Source organism: Chiloscyllium plagiosum, chromosome 39, assembly GCF_004010195.1.
Source record: "Chiloscyllium plagiosum isolate BGI_BamShark_2017 chromosome 39, ASM401019v2, whole genome shotgun sequence".
NCBI classification, from domain to species: Eukaryota; Metazoa; Chordata; class Chondrichthyes; order Orectolobiformes; family Hemiscylliidae; genus Chiloscyllium; species Chiloscyllium plagiosum.
In genome coordinates this window covers 17161877-17175649 of record NC_057748.1, presented here as the reverse complement: position 1 = coordinate 17175649, position 13773 = coordinate 17161877, and the positions used below count along the sequence as shown (strand labels likewise).

Here is a 13773-nt window from a genome sequence, read left to right as displayed (position 1 = left end):
TCATAGAATCATGCAGCATGGAAAACAGACCATTTGGTCCAACTCGTCCATGCTGACCATGTTCCCAGACTAAACCAGTCTCATTAGCCTGCTCCTGGCCCATATTTCTCCAAACCTTGTACTTACCCAAATTAATTTATTGAATTACAAAAATCTTGCTCAGAAAACAGTTTTGTTTAATGAAGGTGAATTTTCCACGGCTTGCTTCCACCTGCATATTATTGTCCCAGCTTATCTGCTCCCGAGAGCCTTGTATTAGACTACTCCATTCCTTTTCTAGCTGGTTTCCCCATTTTCCGTCCAGTTTTAAAATTGACCTGTATCCAAAAGTGCTGCCTCTGCCCTAATATGCATTTGGACCCATTCTCCATTTCCTGTGCACTCACTCGTGTAAATTGGTTCCTGGTCCAGCAGTGCCTCAGAATTCTAGTGCTAGTATTTAAGACATCCTAGCCCACCAACACTGCACCACTTCAATTCTAATCTGTTGCACATTTGAGATTGGCATTGGCTCTCCATTGATCTGTTGTACGTCAACTGCCTCAGCCCTGTGCTCTGAAATTCTATCCATTAAACCCCTTGCCTTTTTTCCTTCTCATCCTTTCTAAGCTGCTGCTAAAAACCTGTGCCTTTGGCCCAGTTCTTGTCCATTTCCTGATGTGTCTGAGTGTGGAATTTTGTATGACAACTGATGTGAAATATGTTTGGATGATATTTATGAATATCTCTTATTTAAATGCACCTTGTTGCTGCTATTTAACTTTGCTCGTTGTTACAGCTCTGAAGAGTCCTGCTGCATTTCACGAACAGAGGAGAAGCTTGGAGAGGGCACGGGTAAGCAACTTTAACACAGATATGTAAATCTTGCTCCTTCCTCTCTGAAAGTTTTTTTTTTGCCTCTGATCTACCTAAAGGAGCAATTGTACAAGGAAGAAAATAAATATTGGAGAATTGACCCTTCCTTCTTGTAAAAGTCACTGTTGGAAAGCATCCCCAAACCTTAAAAAAAAATCACAATAGATTTTTAAAAATTGTCAAATATATTTGTGCAGTAAATGGTAATGATTGTGTGCATTCAAATTTAAAACTCTCTCTCTTGCCAATAGAATTGTATTTAAGCTTTTGACTGGGAATTAATGTTTTTGCTTAAAACAAAATGTAACCCAGTCAGGAGCTGAGGTGGCATTGGGTAGGATATTCTAAATCCCATTGTACCGACAAGGCTACTTATTGGAAAGCCATGGGCTGTGCATTTTATAATCTAGCTTGCTGCATGGCTCCTACTTGTGATATGGGCTATTGGAAAATTCTGGTCAGTCTTTCTAGAATTAAAAAAAACAGTACAGTAGACTTTGGAGATTTAAGTTCTGGACTCAGTTTCCACCTGGATTTGTGGTGATAACCTCTTGTTTAATGGATGGATATCTGAACGTTGGGAGTAACTTTATTCTATTAGTCTGCTTCCATTGTGATCCACATTTTAACTGAAGAAAGACCGCTCAAAATTGAATGTAAAAATTTGAAATGTTCAGTGCTTTTTCTCAGTCTGCAGACTTGCCCACAGGGCTTGGGGGGTGGGGGGAGGTCGTTGTAATGCTCAGCTGTAGTCTGAGTTTCTGTCTAGCTTTGTACATCTGAATAAGTAAATTGTAAGTGATTGTAACTAGAATGAGTGGCTTTCTCTCGATTGTTTCCTATCTTCACTGCAATGAGTGCCGCATTCTGACATTCTCAGTCTCCTGGATTCTTGACATAATCCTTTGTATTTTCTTGAAAAATGCAGACTGAGGACTATCTGAAAAGAAAGATCCGTTCACGTCCGGAGAGAGCAGAGTTGGTCAGGATGCACATACTTGAAGGTAGGATCCGTCCGGCTCCCTAGAAACTCAGAATGCTCAAAGTTAATGTTCCGAGTCCAGTAGGACTTCTCTTTAGAGCTGGTCCTAAGTTTGGCAGAGCTGCTGACCTTCTCCAGCACTTTGTTTTTATATTAGGCCTCCATGTAAGATTGTGTGATGGATGCTGCAATGATATTGAAGCTGTGGATCAGTTGAAAATTTGAACAAATGAGACAGCACAACACCGCCACCTCCCACTGCTATGGAGGATTTTGGTATACAGAGGAGACTCGATTATCTGAACGACACAGCCGGGGAGTATTTTGTTCAGATAATTGAATGTAAGGATAATCAAATGCTGGATAACACAGTTTAGCCTTGCGATCCTGGCCGGATAATCTGAAATTCAAATAATTGCCAGATAATCGAGGTTCCTCTGTAGTTTGAATATGAGCAGCAATGAATCCAATTGCAGTGTAGCAGCTAAGTGTTTGTCCAACCAATAGGTTTGGCAACGAAAATTTAGTTGAACTTTAAATACTGAGGCTCTGCACATGATAGCCACTTCGAGGAGTAGCCATCATTGTTTGCTTTATGAGCTGTACATTAAAGTTAATCTTGCTTTTCAGAGTTAACCGAGTGGAAATTAAAAAAAAAAATCTGGCAAGATCTTGCTGGAAAAGTGATGATGTGTTAATGAAGTATGATGTTGACGTCAAATTTAGCCAGAAAATTCAGGGAAATGGGGAGGGGATGTGGGTGGAATTCAAGTCATTCAGCCAGAGTTGCAAATCTCTCGAACTTGCTGCTTGATTTATGTCCCTCAGCTGTCTGTTTTGCTGAAACAAAATCAGACCCTTAATCATTATTTATAGAACTTGCTGGAATTCAATATTAATTACCCCACAGAAAAAGGCTGGTAATCAACGGTTTGGTGACCACTTTAAGATAATGCAAAGCTAATCCATCTCGGCCATAATCATGGATAGGTTATAAATTGTTTTTATAAATTAAAATGGTAGCTTTTGAAATTATCATCTGTTTATTTTATCCCCCTTCATTCCACAATTTCCTTTTTTGCTTCTCGTTCTTTACAAGTTCAATTTACTATTTTCAATCGTTCATCTCTTTCTTTCTTAATCTTTTCATCGCATTGGACTGATTTGTTAATAAATGCTGAGACAATTTCTCAAAAATGTATTCATTTGTGGGATGTGGGTGTTGCTATTTATTGCCCATCCCTAATTGCCCAGAGGACAGTTAAGAGCCAACCACATTGCTGTTGGTCAGGAGTCACATGTAGGTCAGACCAGGTAAGGATGGCAAATTATATTCCTGGAAGAACCTAAGTGATCCAAGTGGGTTTTTCTGATAATTGACAATAATTTCACGGACGTGAGTAGGTTCTTAGATCCAGATTTTAAAACTTGAATTAAAATTCCACCATCTGTCATGGCGGGATTTGAACCCCGGTCCCCTGAACATAAGCTGAGTTTCTGGATTCATAGACTACCAATAATACCACTAGGCACTTGGTCTTTCATCAACCCCACCCAGTTTCATGCCTCAGTAAGTGCACCTAACCACTCAGTATTGGGCTTCTCTGAGGTAAATGTGTCCCAAGCTGCTCCGAGTCATTGGAGCCTGTTACCTGCTCTGTGTACCTGGACTTGGAATATCCTCCACGTTCCAGCACAGACGTTGGAACCACATGCAATGTCACCTTCTAACTTCCTCATATATGTAAGCATGAGGTGCACATTACGATGTTGTGCATAATCGCTTCAGGCTCAACAAAGCAACGTGCTCTGGGTCCTGTCTTCCAGTTACGTCAGTCTGGTCTCAAGTCTCGGTTGCACATGTGAATGTAATCGTGTGCACGTATGGAGAAGGGCTATTTTTAAAAAATTGCCAGTTTTCAAAGTCCTCTTGCGTGACCGCAGAAGAGATTTGAACTTTGCCAGGAAATTGTGATTCTTGTACTTTGCTTGTCTGCTGTTCATCAAGGTCCCAGATGCCCCGTTTCCTTATACCATGCACCAGCAACAAGTCACAACACAAGTTTCTGAGCTGATGGGTTCCCACGGCGGTCTTGTCAGGGTTGGGCTATGAGATACTCCACTGCTACATGATTGAGCCCTGTATTCCTGTCTTGATACCCTGCCATGCTCTCTATAACATTGTCCTTTTGTTGATGCTGCTCTAAGCTCAGCTGAAATGAATTGAACTGAAAGGGATTTTAGAGCCAAGGAATTTGCACAGTCTGCTTGGTCCAGTGGGATGAACCGCAACCAGTTGTGAAGAGTAACTCATTCAACAGTTGCTCTCAGATGTTGGCAGACAGTGGTTGACATGCACTTCTGCATTGCTGATGAGATGTGTGCTGGCAAATATCAAAGGGAAAGTGGCCCAGCAGGACTGCACTGACATGGAAGGTTGACATTGCACTGTATAGCTGCCTTTAACATTTCAAACAGGACGACAAGTGAATTGGAAACACTTGCCTCCCACAAACTATTATACTCTGCAACCCTTGTGTGGTTTTGGATGTGAAAGCAAGATTTAAAAAAAAGAGAAGTACCTCATGCTGAATAGTCATGTTGTGAGACTGTGTTCCCTGTGCTCAAATGTCCTGGCAGAAGCAGCCTGTGTTGAATAAAGAGTTCTTAATTTCAAAAGGCCATTCAAGTCAACAAGTTTGTTTCTTTCTGACCCACTGCAGTTACCTTTCCAGCCCAAATCTCTGCTCCCTTTCCATGCAAGAATGTGTCGAAATATCCACAAACCTGTTCACACATTTGACTTTCGTTGGTAACTTCCTCAGCAACTGTTATCCTTGGAGTAAACAAGATCCTCACATCCTAAATTCCTCACATTGGACATGCCCCTGTTATCTGAACTTTCTTACAATGGTGTACAGCTGTTGGTTTCATAATCATATACAGAGGATTAAGTTGCAATTCAACATAATCCACTTTTCTCTTTAAAGAAAAGCTGAAATATAAACTGTGCCTTAGCATCTAATATGAAAGGTCATATTTGTTTATCCTGACATTACATGAGGCTATATTTGCAATAATAGAAAGTCTCTTGTTAAAGCAAAATCGCAATTATGGATGTCAAGTGGGATCGCAAGTTGATGTACAAGGACGGAGCAGTATAGTTGGTTTGCTAAGGATAAGAAGAATGCAAAAGTGTCCTAAGCCACAGCAGGATGCAACAACAAAAGGGCAAAGTTGTTAGGATTCTGACCGATTACATCTGATTTACACTTCAGAAATCTCTGGACCAGTGAATCAAAGTTTTAGACTTTTAGGTCCATGACTAGGCTGGAGAGAATGAATGGCACATGCGATTTGTACACAGTTATACTCCAGAGCGCTCGCTTAAAGAAATTGCCAACGTTTGCAGGTGGTGAGATAGAGAGTTAAGCGATAGAAAACGCTGCAGGTGCTCAGCAAGTCTGGCAGCGTCTGTCACCATTAAATGTGAAGCAGAATTAGGCCTTTCGAGCTATTGTGTTTGCTCCACCAGACTCGCTCGTGGCTGGTATGTTTCTCAATCCTAATCTCCTGCCTTCTTCCTGTAACCCTTCATCCCTTCACTAATCAGCAACATATCAATTTCTGTTTTGAAGGTTGTCAATGACTTGGCTTCCACAGCCCTCTGAGGCAACAAATTTCACAGATTCACCATCTCAGGTTAAAGAGAGAAACAAAGTTCATGTTGACTTGTTTTCTCTGTATTACTAGGCTTACTGAACATTGCCAGCATTTTCAGTTTCAGCCATCCAGCGCCTGCATGGCAAAGATGCAAATCCATACCCATTGTTCCCCAGTTAGTGAGCTCCCAGACCCAGCGTGGACTCAAGGTGGAGATATTCAATTATGGTTTTACTGGTTTTCAAGTGGTTGGATGCAGGTGAAAATCTGGAAATGGTTCCCCCCCGACCCCCAATATTTTCTTGCCTATTACAATGCCTGTCTTGAGAGAGGGGATTGGAGATTGAAGATGAGAAATAATTTTTTTCCAAAGGATGTAAATGTTGCGTTCGATCCCAGTTTGAGCTGTTAAAGTATCAAAGTACTAAATGTAGATTGAATTGACTGGGTACATCCTGATGTCCTGCAGAAACTTCGGCAGAGCCCTCCCTCCAAGCCACTCAGATGAAGCTGAAGCGGGCACGGCTAGCTGACGACCTGAATGAGAAGATTGCCCAGCGGCCTGGCCCCATGGAGTTGGTGGAGAAGAACATCCTTCCAGTGGACTCCAGCGTAAAAGAGGCCATCATAGGTGAGTGTGGATCAACTATTTTAGTAAATGCACCATATCTGTCAGCTGCTTTGTAAAGATACAGTATAACTCTCTTGTTCCTCTTCCTATTTTTCTTCAGTAGTCATCAGGTGTGATCACATCAAGGTATATGTTTTATCTTTCTAGAGTTGACTGCTATGAGACAACGTCCCTCAGTAGTTGTCAATGTTTGAGGAAGGGGAAGGAAATTCAGAGGTTTTTCTGTGGTGACTCATACTGAGCACATCGAGCTGGATTGATGGGCAAGTGACATGGCTCCACATTGTCTCCAACTGGCAAGCCCCGATGGCTGGATGCTCTGGGAGGAAGGAGACAACACTGAGGCAAAAGAAAAATGCCTTTATTGGAAAGCTCTGACTGAGTCTCTGTTGGGTCATGGCATGTGCAACTTTACTAGGATCCGAATGTTTTTCTCAAGTTTTCAGTCTTGGCAGAGAATTCACTTTGCAGACCCGTGAGGCAGGCTCCCAGCACCTGCTTGGGCTGTGGTTCTACATCCTACACTTCTATCATGTCATTCAGATGGAAATTCTGCCTTTGTGACAGCAAACAGGAGCAGTTTCATCATTCCTGTGGTGCCCAATCCCTATCTGATCCCATCCTTTCACAATATAAAACATGTAGGTGCTTTGACCCCTTGTAGGGTAATGATTTAAGAGTAGAAATCTCCCTGTTTTGTAGGATTTCACCCTCCCTTAGCCCAGCCACACTGAAGTCAGTTGTGCTGTAGTTAATTTCAATCAGTAGCTCTAATATAACACTGTGAGGCAGCAGTGCTAACCACTGTGCCACCATGCCGCCCACACAGTGACCCTGGGCAACACTCAGGTGCCATACCAAATTGCCTGAACCTACTGTGAAATTTGGTGAGCCCAGGCTCAATGTGTGCTCCCTTGGGAATCAAACCAGCTTTTGATCTTGTTACACCTCACTTTGGGTAGTGTGCTGGAAATCATACCCTGCTATTCTGGCTTGTTACAAACTTAAAGACTTTACAAATTACGCACAGCTCCCCAATTTATCTGACTTTCAGACTGTGGTTCGTAGAAATCACAGCCGTAGTTTGTATTTGGAAAAAAAAATTAGTTTATTATAAGTAATTAGACTAGCCCCAGGTAAACAGTAATAAACTGTTGGCATATATCACAATTAATTCAAACTCTAATCCCTTTATAAACTCTAATCCCTCACAGACAGTCAGACAAATAGGGTAAAATTTGGGCAGCTGGGAAAGACAGTTCAGTAGTCTTTGTTCTTAAATTCTGTTGTTGAGGTTATCCTTATGATTCTACTGCTGGCCAGCCTGACGCTTCAATTGTCTGTCTTCAGATACTTACGCTGGTTGCTAAGAGTCACGAGGTGCTCAGTTCACTTATAAAAGGTTTCTGACTTCTCAATCAAAAAACCACCAGTTTACAACAACTATTGTAGGACAGAAACTGGTTTTCTTCAGGTTTAAAGTTGGTTTTGTCTGCAGAGAACAGAGAGACTGATCCCCAGCTGAGAAAGAACTGAATGCTTCTCTCTTTCTCTGACTTTGTCCCAGCTCCAAGAGGTTCAGCTATCCAAGACCCAGTCTCTCAGTTGCTGACAAACAAAGGTCTTTGTCATCAATAACTGGTCACCAGTCCATAGACCAATCGAATTACTGTTGCGAGCTTTAGCAGTACATCACCCTCAGCAACTTAAATTTCAATGACTGCTTGTTTGAACAGTTATTTACGATGCATGCCATGGCTATCAGGTCGCTTGCTTTTCAAAACTGCAGCACCCTTTTAAATCTTTTTTTTAAAGCAGTTCTTTCTCATTTCAGTCTACAGTTTCTTGAAAAGCACATTGGCATTATGCTGTCCATTGAAAAATCATCTTATAGATTTGTCGCTGCTTGTTTGTTCCCGTATTGTCCAAATTACATATATCCAGCAGCTTTTCTCTCTTTATTTCATGGGATGTGGGTGTCACTGACAAGGCCTGCCATCACTGTCAGCCCTACATGACTCAAAGATGATGGTGAGCTGCCAACTTAAATTGTTGCAGTCTGTTTCGTAGCCGTTTGGTATAATTGAATAGCTTGATGGGCGATGTCGGGAGGCAATCAAGGGTCAACTACATTGCTGTGGATCTGAGTCATATGTAAACCAAACTGGGTGAAGACGGTAGATTTCCTTCCCTAAAACATTAGTGAATTGGATTGTTGTTACAACTGTTGGTAATAACTTCATTATTACTGAAGCAAGGTTTATATTACAGGTTTATTCATTAATTTACCATATATACTTGAGTAATAGTCAAATTTTTTTTTGACTACTTTTTACAATTAAATTATTGGGTCAACTATTACATGGATACTATTTTGAGGGGCGGAAATTCATGCCTGTCAAAATTCATACCATGTCATTAGCAGACGCCCAACTGGTCTCTAAATGAACAAAGAAAATAATTATGGTAATTGTGAAGACCCAGAGCGGAACACAACAGCCAACGGACTGGAAGACTGGGAGCGAGCGGAGCAGCCGGCAGACTGGAAAGCTGGAGCGGGATGTGGCAGTCGGCACACTGACTCGTAAACAATCTGTCATCTGTGAAGAACAACGGTCAACCTTTATATGAGATATATGGAAAATTCCAGGTTATTTGGCCAAAAATAGGGTGTTGACTTTTATATGAGAGCAACTATTACTCGAGTACATACGAAGTTAAAAATCACACAACACCAGGTTATAGTCCAACAGGTTTATTTGGAAGCACTAGCTTTCCTCCTCCAGGTACCACCCCAGTCCAACACTGGCGCCTCCAAATCAAGTATATGCAGTAACTTGAATTCTAACAGCCGGCATGGTGGAATTGGAGCTCTCAACTCTGGAGTATTGACCTGGACAGCACAATGCCCCTATGCCGCTATCTCAATAGAACAAACATGCTACTTATTATTGAGCTTGGAGGTAGTGTATTGTCGTTTAGTGGGTAGTATAATGGAGGAGGGAACAGTCATGCTTTCTGAGTAACTTATACCTATCCATATACAAGGGGTCAGTACCATAATAGTAATGTTATTGGATTCACAACCCAGAGATTCGGCTTAATTAATGCTCTAGGGACTAGGGTTCAAATCTCCACATGGCAGCATTTAAATTATTTTATTCAGAGTTGAAAGAATGTCTGTAATGGTGATCATGAAACTGTCCAATTGTCAAAACATCTGTCTGGCTCGCTAACATCCTTTTGGGGTTAAAATCCTGGACCTTCCTTTCCAGTAGCTCCATGGAGGTACCTACAAGAGATAGATTGCACTGATTTGAGAAGGTTGCTCAGCACAAATGTTGGCCTTGCCAGTGACCCCACTGCCAAACAAAAATCATTAAAAAAGCATGCATTCAATTCTGGTCTCCTGTTGTAAGAAAGATGTTGTTAAATTTGAAAGGGTTCAGAAAAGATTCACAAGAATGTTGCCAGGGTTAGAGGGTTTGATCTATAGGGGAGAGGCTGAATAGGCTGGGGCTGTTTTCCTTGCAACATTGGAGGCTAAGAGAAACCTTTAAAGAGGTTTATAAAATGATAAGGGCCATGGACAGAGTGAATAGCCAGGGTCTGTTTCCCAGGGGAGGGGAGCTCAAAACTAGAGGGCATAGGTTTAAGGGTGAGAGAAGAAAGATTTAAAAGGGACCGAAGGGGCAACTTTTTTCACACACACGGTAGTGCACATGTGGAATGAGCTGCTAGAGGAAGTTGCGGAGGCTGCTACAGTTACAACATTTAAAAGGTATCTGGCTGAATCCACGAATAGGAAGGGTTTAGAAGGATGTGGGCCAAGTGCTGGCAAATGGGACTAGATTAGTTTAGGATATCTAGTTGGCATGGATGAGTCGGACCGAAGGGTCTATTTCTGTGCTGCACAGCTCTACAACTCTAAAAACTGAAACACAGCAATCTAGAGTTGATGACTAATGGAGAGTTCCAGAATGTTAAATGGAGCAACTTCAAATGTTACCCTTTGTTTTTTGACAACTGATTTTTCTTTAAAAAAAGGTATCTGGCTGAATCCACGAATAGGAAGGGTTTAGAGGGATGTGGGCCAAGTGCTGGCAAATGGGACTAGATTAGTTTAGGATATCTAGTCGGCATGGATGATTCGGACCGAAGGGTCTATTTCTGTGCTGCACAGCTATACAACTCTAAATAAACTGAAACACAGCAATCTAGAGTTGATGACTAATGGAGAGTTCTAGAATGTTAAATGGAGCAACTTCAAATGTTACCCTTTGTTTTTTGACAACTGATTTTTCTTTAAACTGCAACAAGGCAGCATTGTTGAAATCTTGATACAGTTTGCTTCTGATTCCAGGCGACATGTAAAAGAAGACTGTGCAACGTGACAAATCCTAAGAGTGTACAGCACAGAACGAGGTCATTTGGCTCATTGTGCCTGTTTCAGCTTGCTGAAAGATCAACCCAATTAGTAGCAGTCTTTCGCTCTGTTTCTGCCCCACGCTAGCCAAACTCTCGTTCTTCTTGTGATTTTTCCAGTAGTACTAATTTCTTGAGAGTTGAAGAAGAAATTTGTCACTATCCCAAAGATGAAGATCAATCCCCTTGTATTGCTTTCGTACTCTAAGTCTATTGGACTGGAACTGGATGCTTATCTGACATATTTATGCATCATTTTATAACATTGCTTACTGTGGGTAGGAAATAACTGCAACCTATCAATCTGTTCAGCCAGTGCAGTGTCATTCAAAGCTATATACTGAACACAGAATGGGTCATACCAAGGGAGATGTTTGTGATGTGCTGTGTGCCAATTCCTGGTTTGTCCTGTTCGGTCATTCTGGCATAGTGCACCGCTATGATCTCATTGTTGTAACTCATTGCCCCTCAGACACCTTGCCTCCCACGATATTATATTTAACACAAGCAAACAAGGCCCGTTGGGAATGGATTCAGGTCAGATGTTAATTCACACATACTTGAAGCTGAAATTAGCTCCCAGTACAATGCCTGTGCGTATGATTCTATTCATAAACATCCTCAAATTACTGCTGTCCATTTGTCAAAAAAGATTTTAAGTTTGAGAGGCAGAGTGGTGCAGAGAGATATACTCCTTCCCTTTCCTAGTCATGCACCGTGAAGCTCTTCTCACCATGAATTAAGCGTGAATGTGTGTTTGTGTTAATTTGTGAACATCACATGCTGACTGTGCTTGCAGCCCTAACCTATCATTGAGTAGTTGGTGCTGAGTTGATCCTTTCCAAAGCTCCAGGCTCTCAAAATTTAAATGGGAAAAGCAGCAGAGAGCTGCCAAGTTCACTTGAGCTTGAGGAATTTTATTCTAGGTGTGGCTCCATTATACCTGACCTTGGAGTACTCCCAACTCGCTATGTCCCTAAACAAGAAGATGCTCTGTTCCCCAACACTGAGCATCCTTCATCTTAAGTGGGCGTCAAAATCCAGGAAGTAAAGCTTTCATCGTTTATTTCGGATATTTCCATATTAACCTAGGCACTGTCAGATATGGATCTGGCAAGCGAAATGTGTGAAACCGTATAGGATTGGAAATGAGGTGAAATATTCTCACTGACCTTTTCACTTGGTGTTCAGTTGGACTGCAGTGTTTGTTGTTGTTTAGGTTGTGAAGTTCAATTTTTGTGGTTTTTTTTTTGTATATTTAAAATTCTGCATTACAGATGGCAAGGAGAGTTGTGATATTTGAGTGAGCATGGCCACAGTCCCCAGCAGTCCATTGTTAGATGTCACCTTAGTTTTCAACCACATGTTTATAGATGGTTGTTGGTTGACCAATCCCTTATAGTGAAAGGACAGTCAATCTTTGGCATTTTATCTAGTTTTAGTCTAGTGCAATCCCAAGTTCCACAGTGAATTGGGCAACTCGAAGAATAGAGGCTGATTAAATGTAGCCTGGTCTTAAGGTGGCCTTTCATTGTTTAAAACTGTTCACTTAATGGGCTGTTGATACTGTGATGGCAGAAATTTGATTTTAAAATCCTCAACCTTTGATTGCAAGTCCCTTTGTGGTCTCACCCTGCCCTGTATCCGATTGATTGATTGTTCCTGGCCATGCAACGACCCTGGATTGTTGCACTTCTGCAAATTTAACCTCTTGCTCATCACTCCCATGTCTTCAGCTGCCTTAGACTCTGAGCTCTGAAATGTGCAGAGCCTCTGTGGCTCTGCGCCTCTCTCCTCCCTTTTATTGCCCCTTAAAACCCACCTCTGTGACTAAGCTTTCCTGTCATGTGGCTCAATGTCATATTTTGTGAGAACATGCTCTGCCAAAATAGCATTTTATCAAGTGCTATATAAAATCCAAGTTGTTGTGAAGTATGTTGACAGCAACAAGTGAAGTAAAATTGGAAGAATTTAATAAAAACAAAAAATCCCAATGAACCTGTTTTCATTTGCAACAGTGAAAATGCTTGTAGAATGAGTTGCCATTCACGAACTCTTTATTGATTGTGACAGTCTTGAGTGAGAACGTCTTCTGTACTCTGTTCTTTCAGGATAGCATTCCAAACTGAAGTGAGCCATTGCTGCTATTTGAGGTATTGTTTGCATTTGCACGCACTTCTCAGAGTGACTTTAGAAAGTCAGGCTTTTCCAGTCCAATTTGGTGTTTTAAGTGTGTTTGTAATTTGCCTCTCCTAGGAGATTCCATTGATGGGAACGGGACTGAGTAGGCGCATGATGGAATGGAGTGGGAATAAGAAGTCGCTGGTGGTAATGCTGCTGGCATTGTGAGAGAAGCCTCATGAAGCCCCAAGTTAGAGTGCTTTCAGATCTCCAGGCACTGAATCACAAGTTTGAGAGCAAGGGGCTCTGGAGTGCAGGGAAGAAAGTTCAATGAGTCTAAAATGACCCTCCAAAGAGCATCCCACCCAGATTCTACCCTTATCCCTGTCATCCTGCCTTACCCATTGCTAACCCTCCTAGTTTACATATCCCTGGACATTACGGGCAATGCAACATGACCATACCATCTAACCTGCACATCTTGGGAATGAGGGAAGAAACTGGAGTGCTTGGATGAAACCCAGTCAGGCACAGGGAGAATGTGCAAATTCCACATTGTCCCCCAAGGGTAGATTCGAACCTGGGTCTCTGGCGCTGAGAGACAGTGGTGCTAACCACCTAGTCACCGTGCCATTTAAATTCCTGAAACAATAAATATTGTTGAATTTGTTGGATTGTACTTCAAGCTGTATTGACTGGACTGATTTGAATCAAGTGATCTTACTGCATGGCCAAGCACTCTTTGATTTTTAAGGTGGCCTGGATTGAGAGGAGAGCTGCCTTCAATGGCTGGGGTGACGGCTTGATGTTTGTGGGTGTAATTTTTGTCAGTGTGCAGGGGAGTCGATCCCAAAAGAAACTAATTTCCCTGCCCAGTTGTTAATGTAGTGTGGTTGCAATTTCTCCCACAGATAATCATGTGCCGTACTCTGCCTTGGCAGACAATTCATCGTTTGATGAAGACAGCAGTGATGCCCTTTCACCAGAGCAGCCAGGAAGCCAAGAGTCATTGGGGTCATTGCCATCCCCCACAGAAGCAAGATCTATTGATCCATACCATCCCCTTCTTTCTTGTTCAACCCAGGTACTGACCACT

The 13773-nt window shown here is 41.9% G+C and overlaps 1 protein-coding gene across 5 annotated transcripts in view; it reads left to right on the top strand.

Moving 5' to 3' along the window:
* LOC122542284 (myocardin-related transcription factor A-like) overlaps positions 1 to 13773 on the top strand; it is a 200812-nt gene that overhangs the window by 155503 nt on the left and 31536 nt on the right. For all 5 annotated transcript variants that reach the window (XM_043679873.1, XM_043679871.1, XM_043679876.1 and 2 more), the window contains 4 exons: positions 779 to 834; positions 1784 to 1859; positions 5970 to 6131; positions 13589 to 13761. In XM_043679873.1, the coding sequence (XP_043535808.1) occupies positions 779 to 834; positions 1784 to 1859; positions 5970 to 6131; positions 13589 to 13761 (467 nt within the window). The remainder of the gene's footprint in view (positions 1 to 778; positions 835 to 1783; positions 1860 to 5969; positions 6132 to 13588; positions 13762 to 13773) is intronic.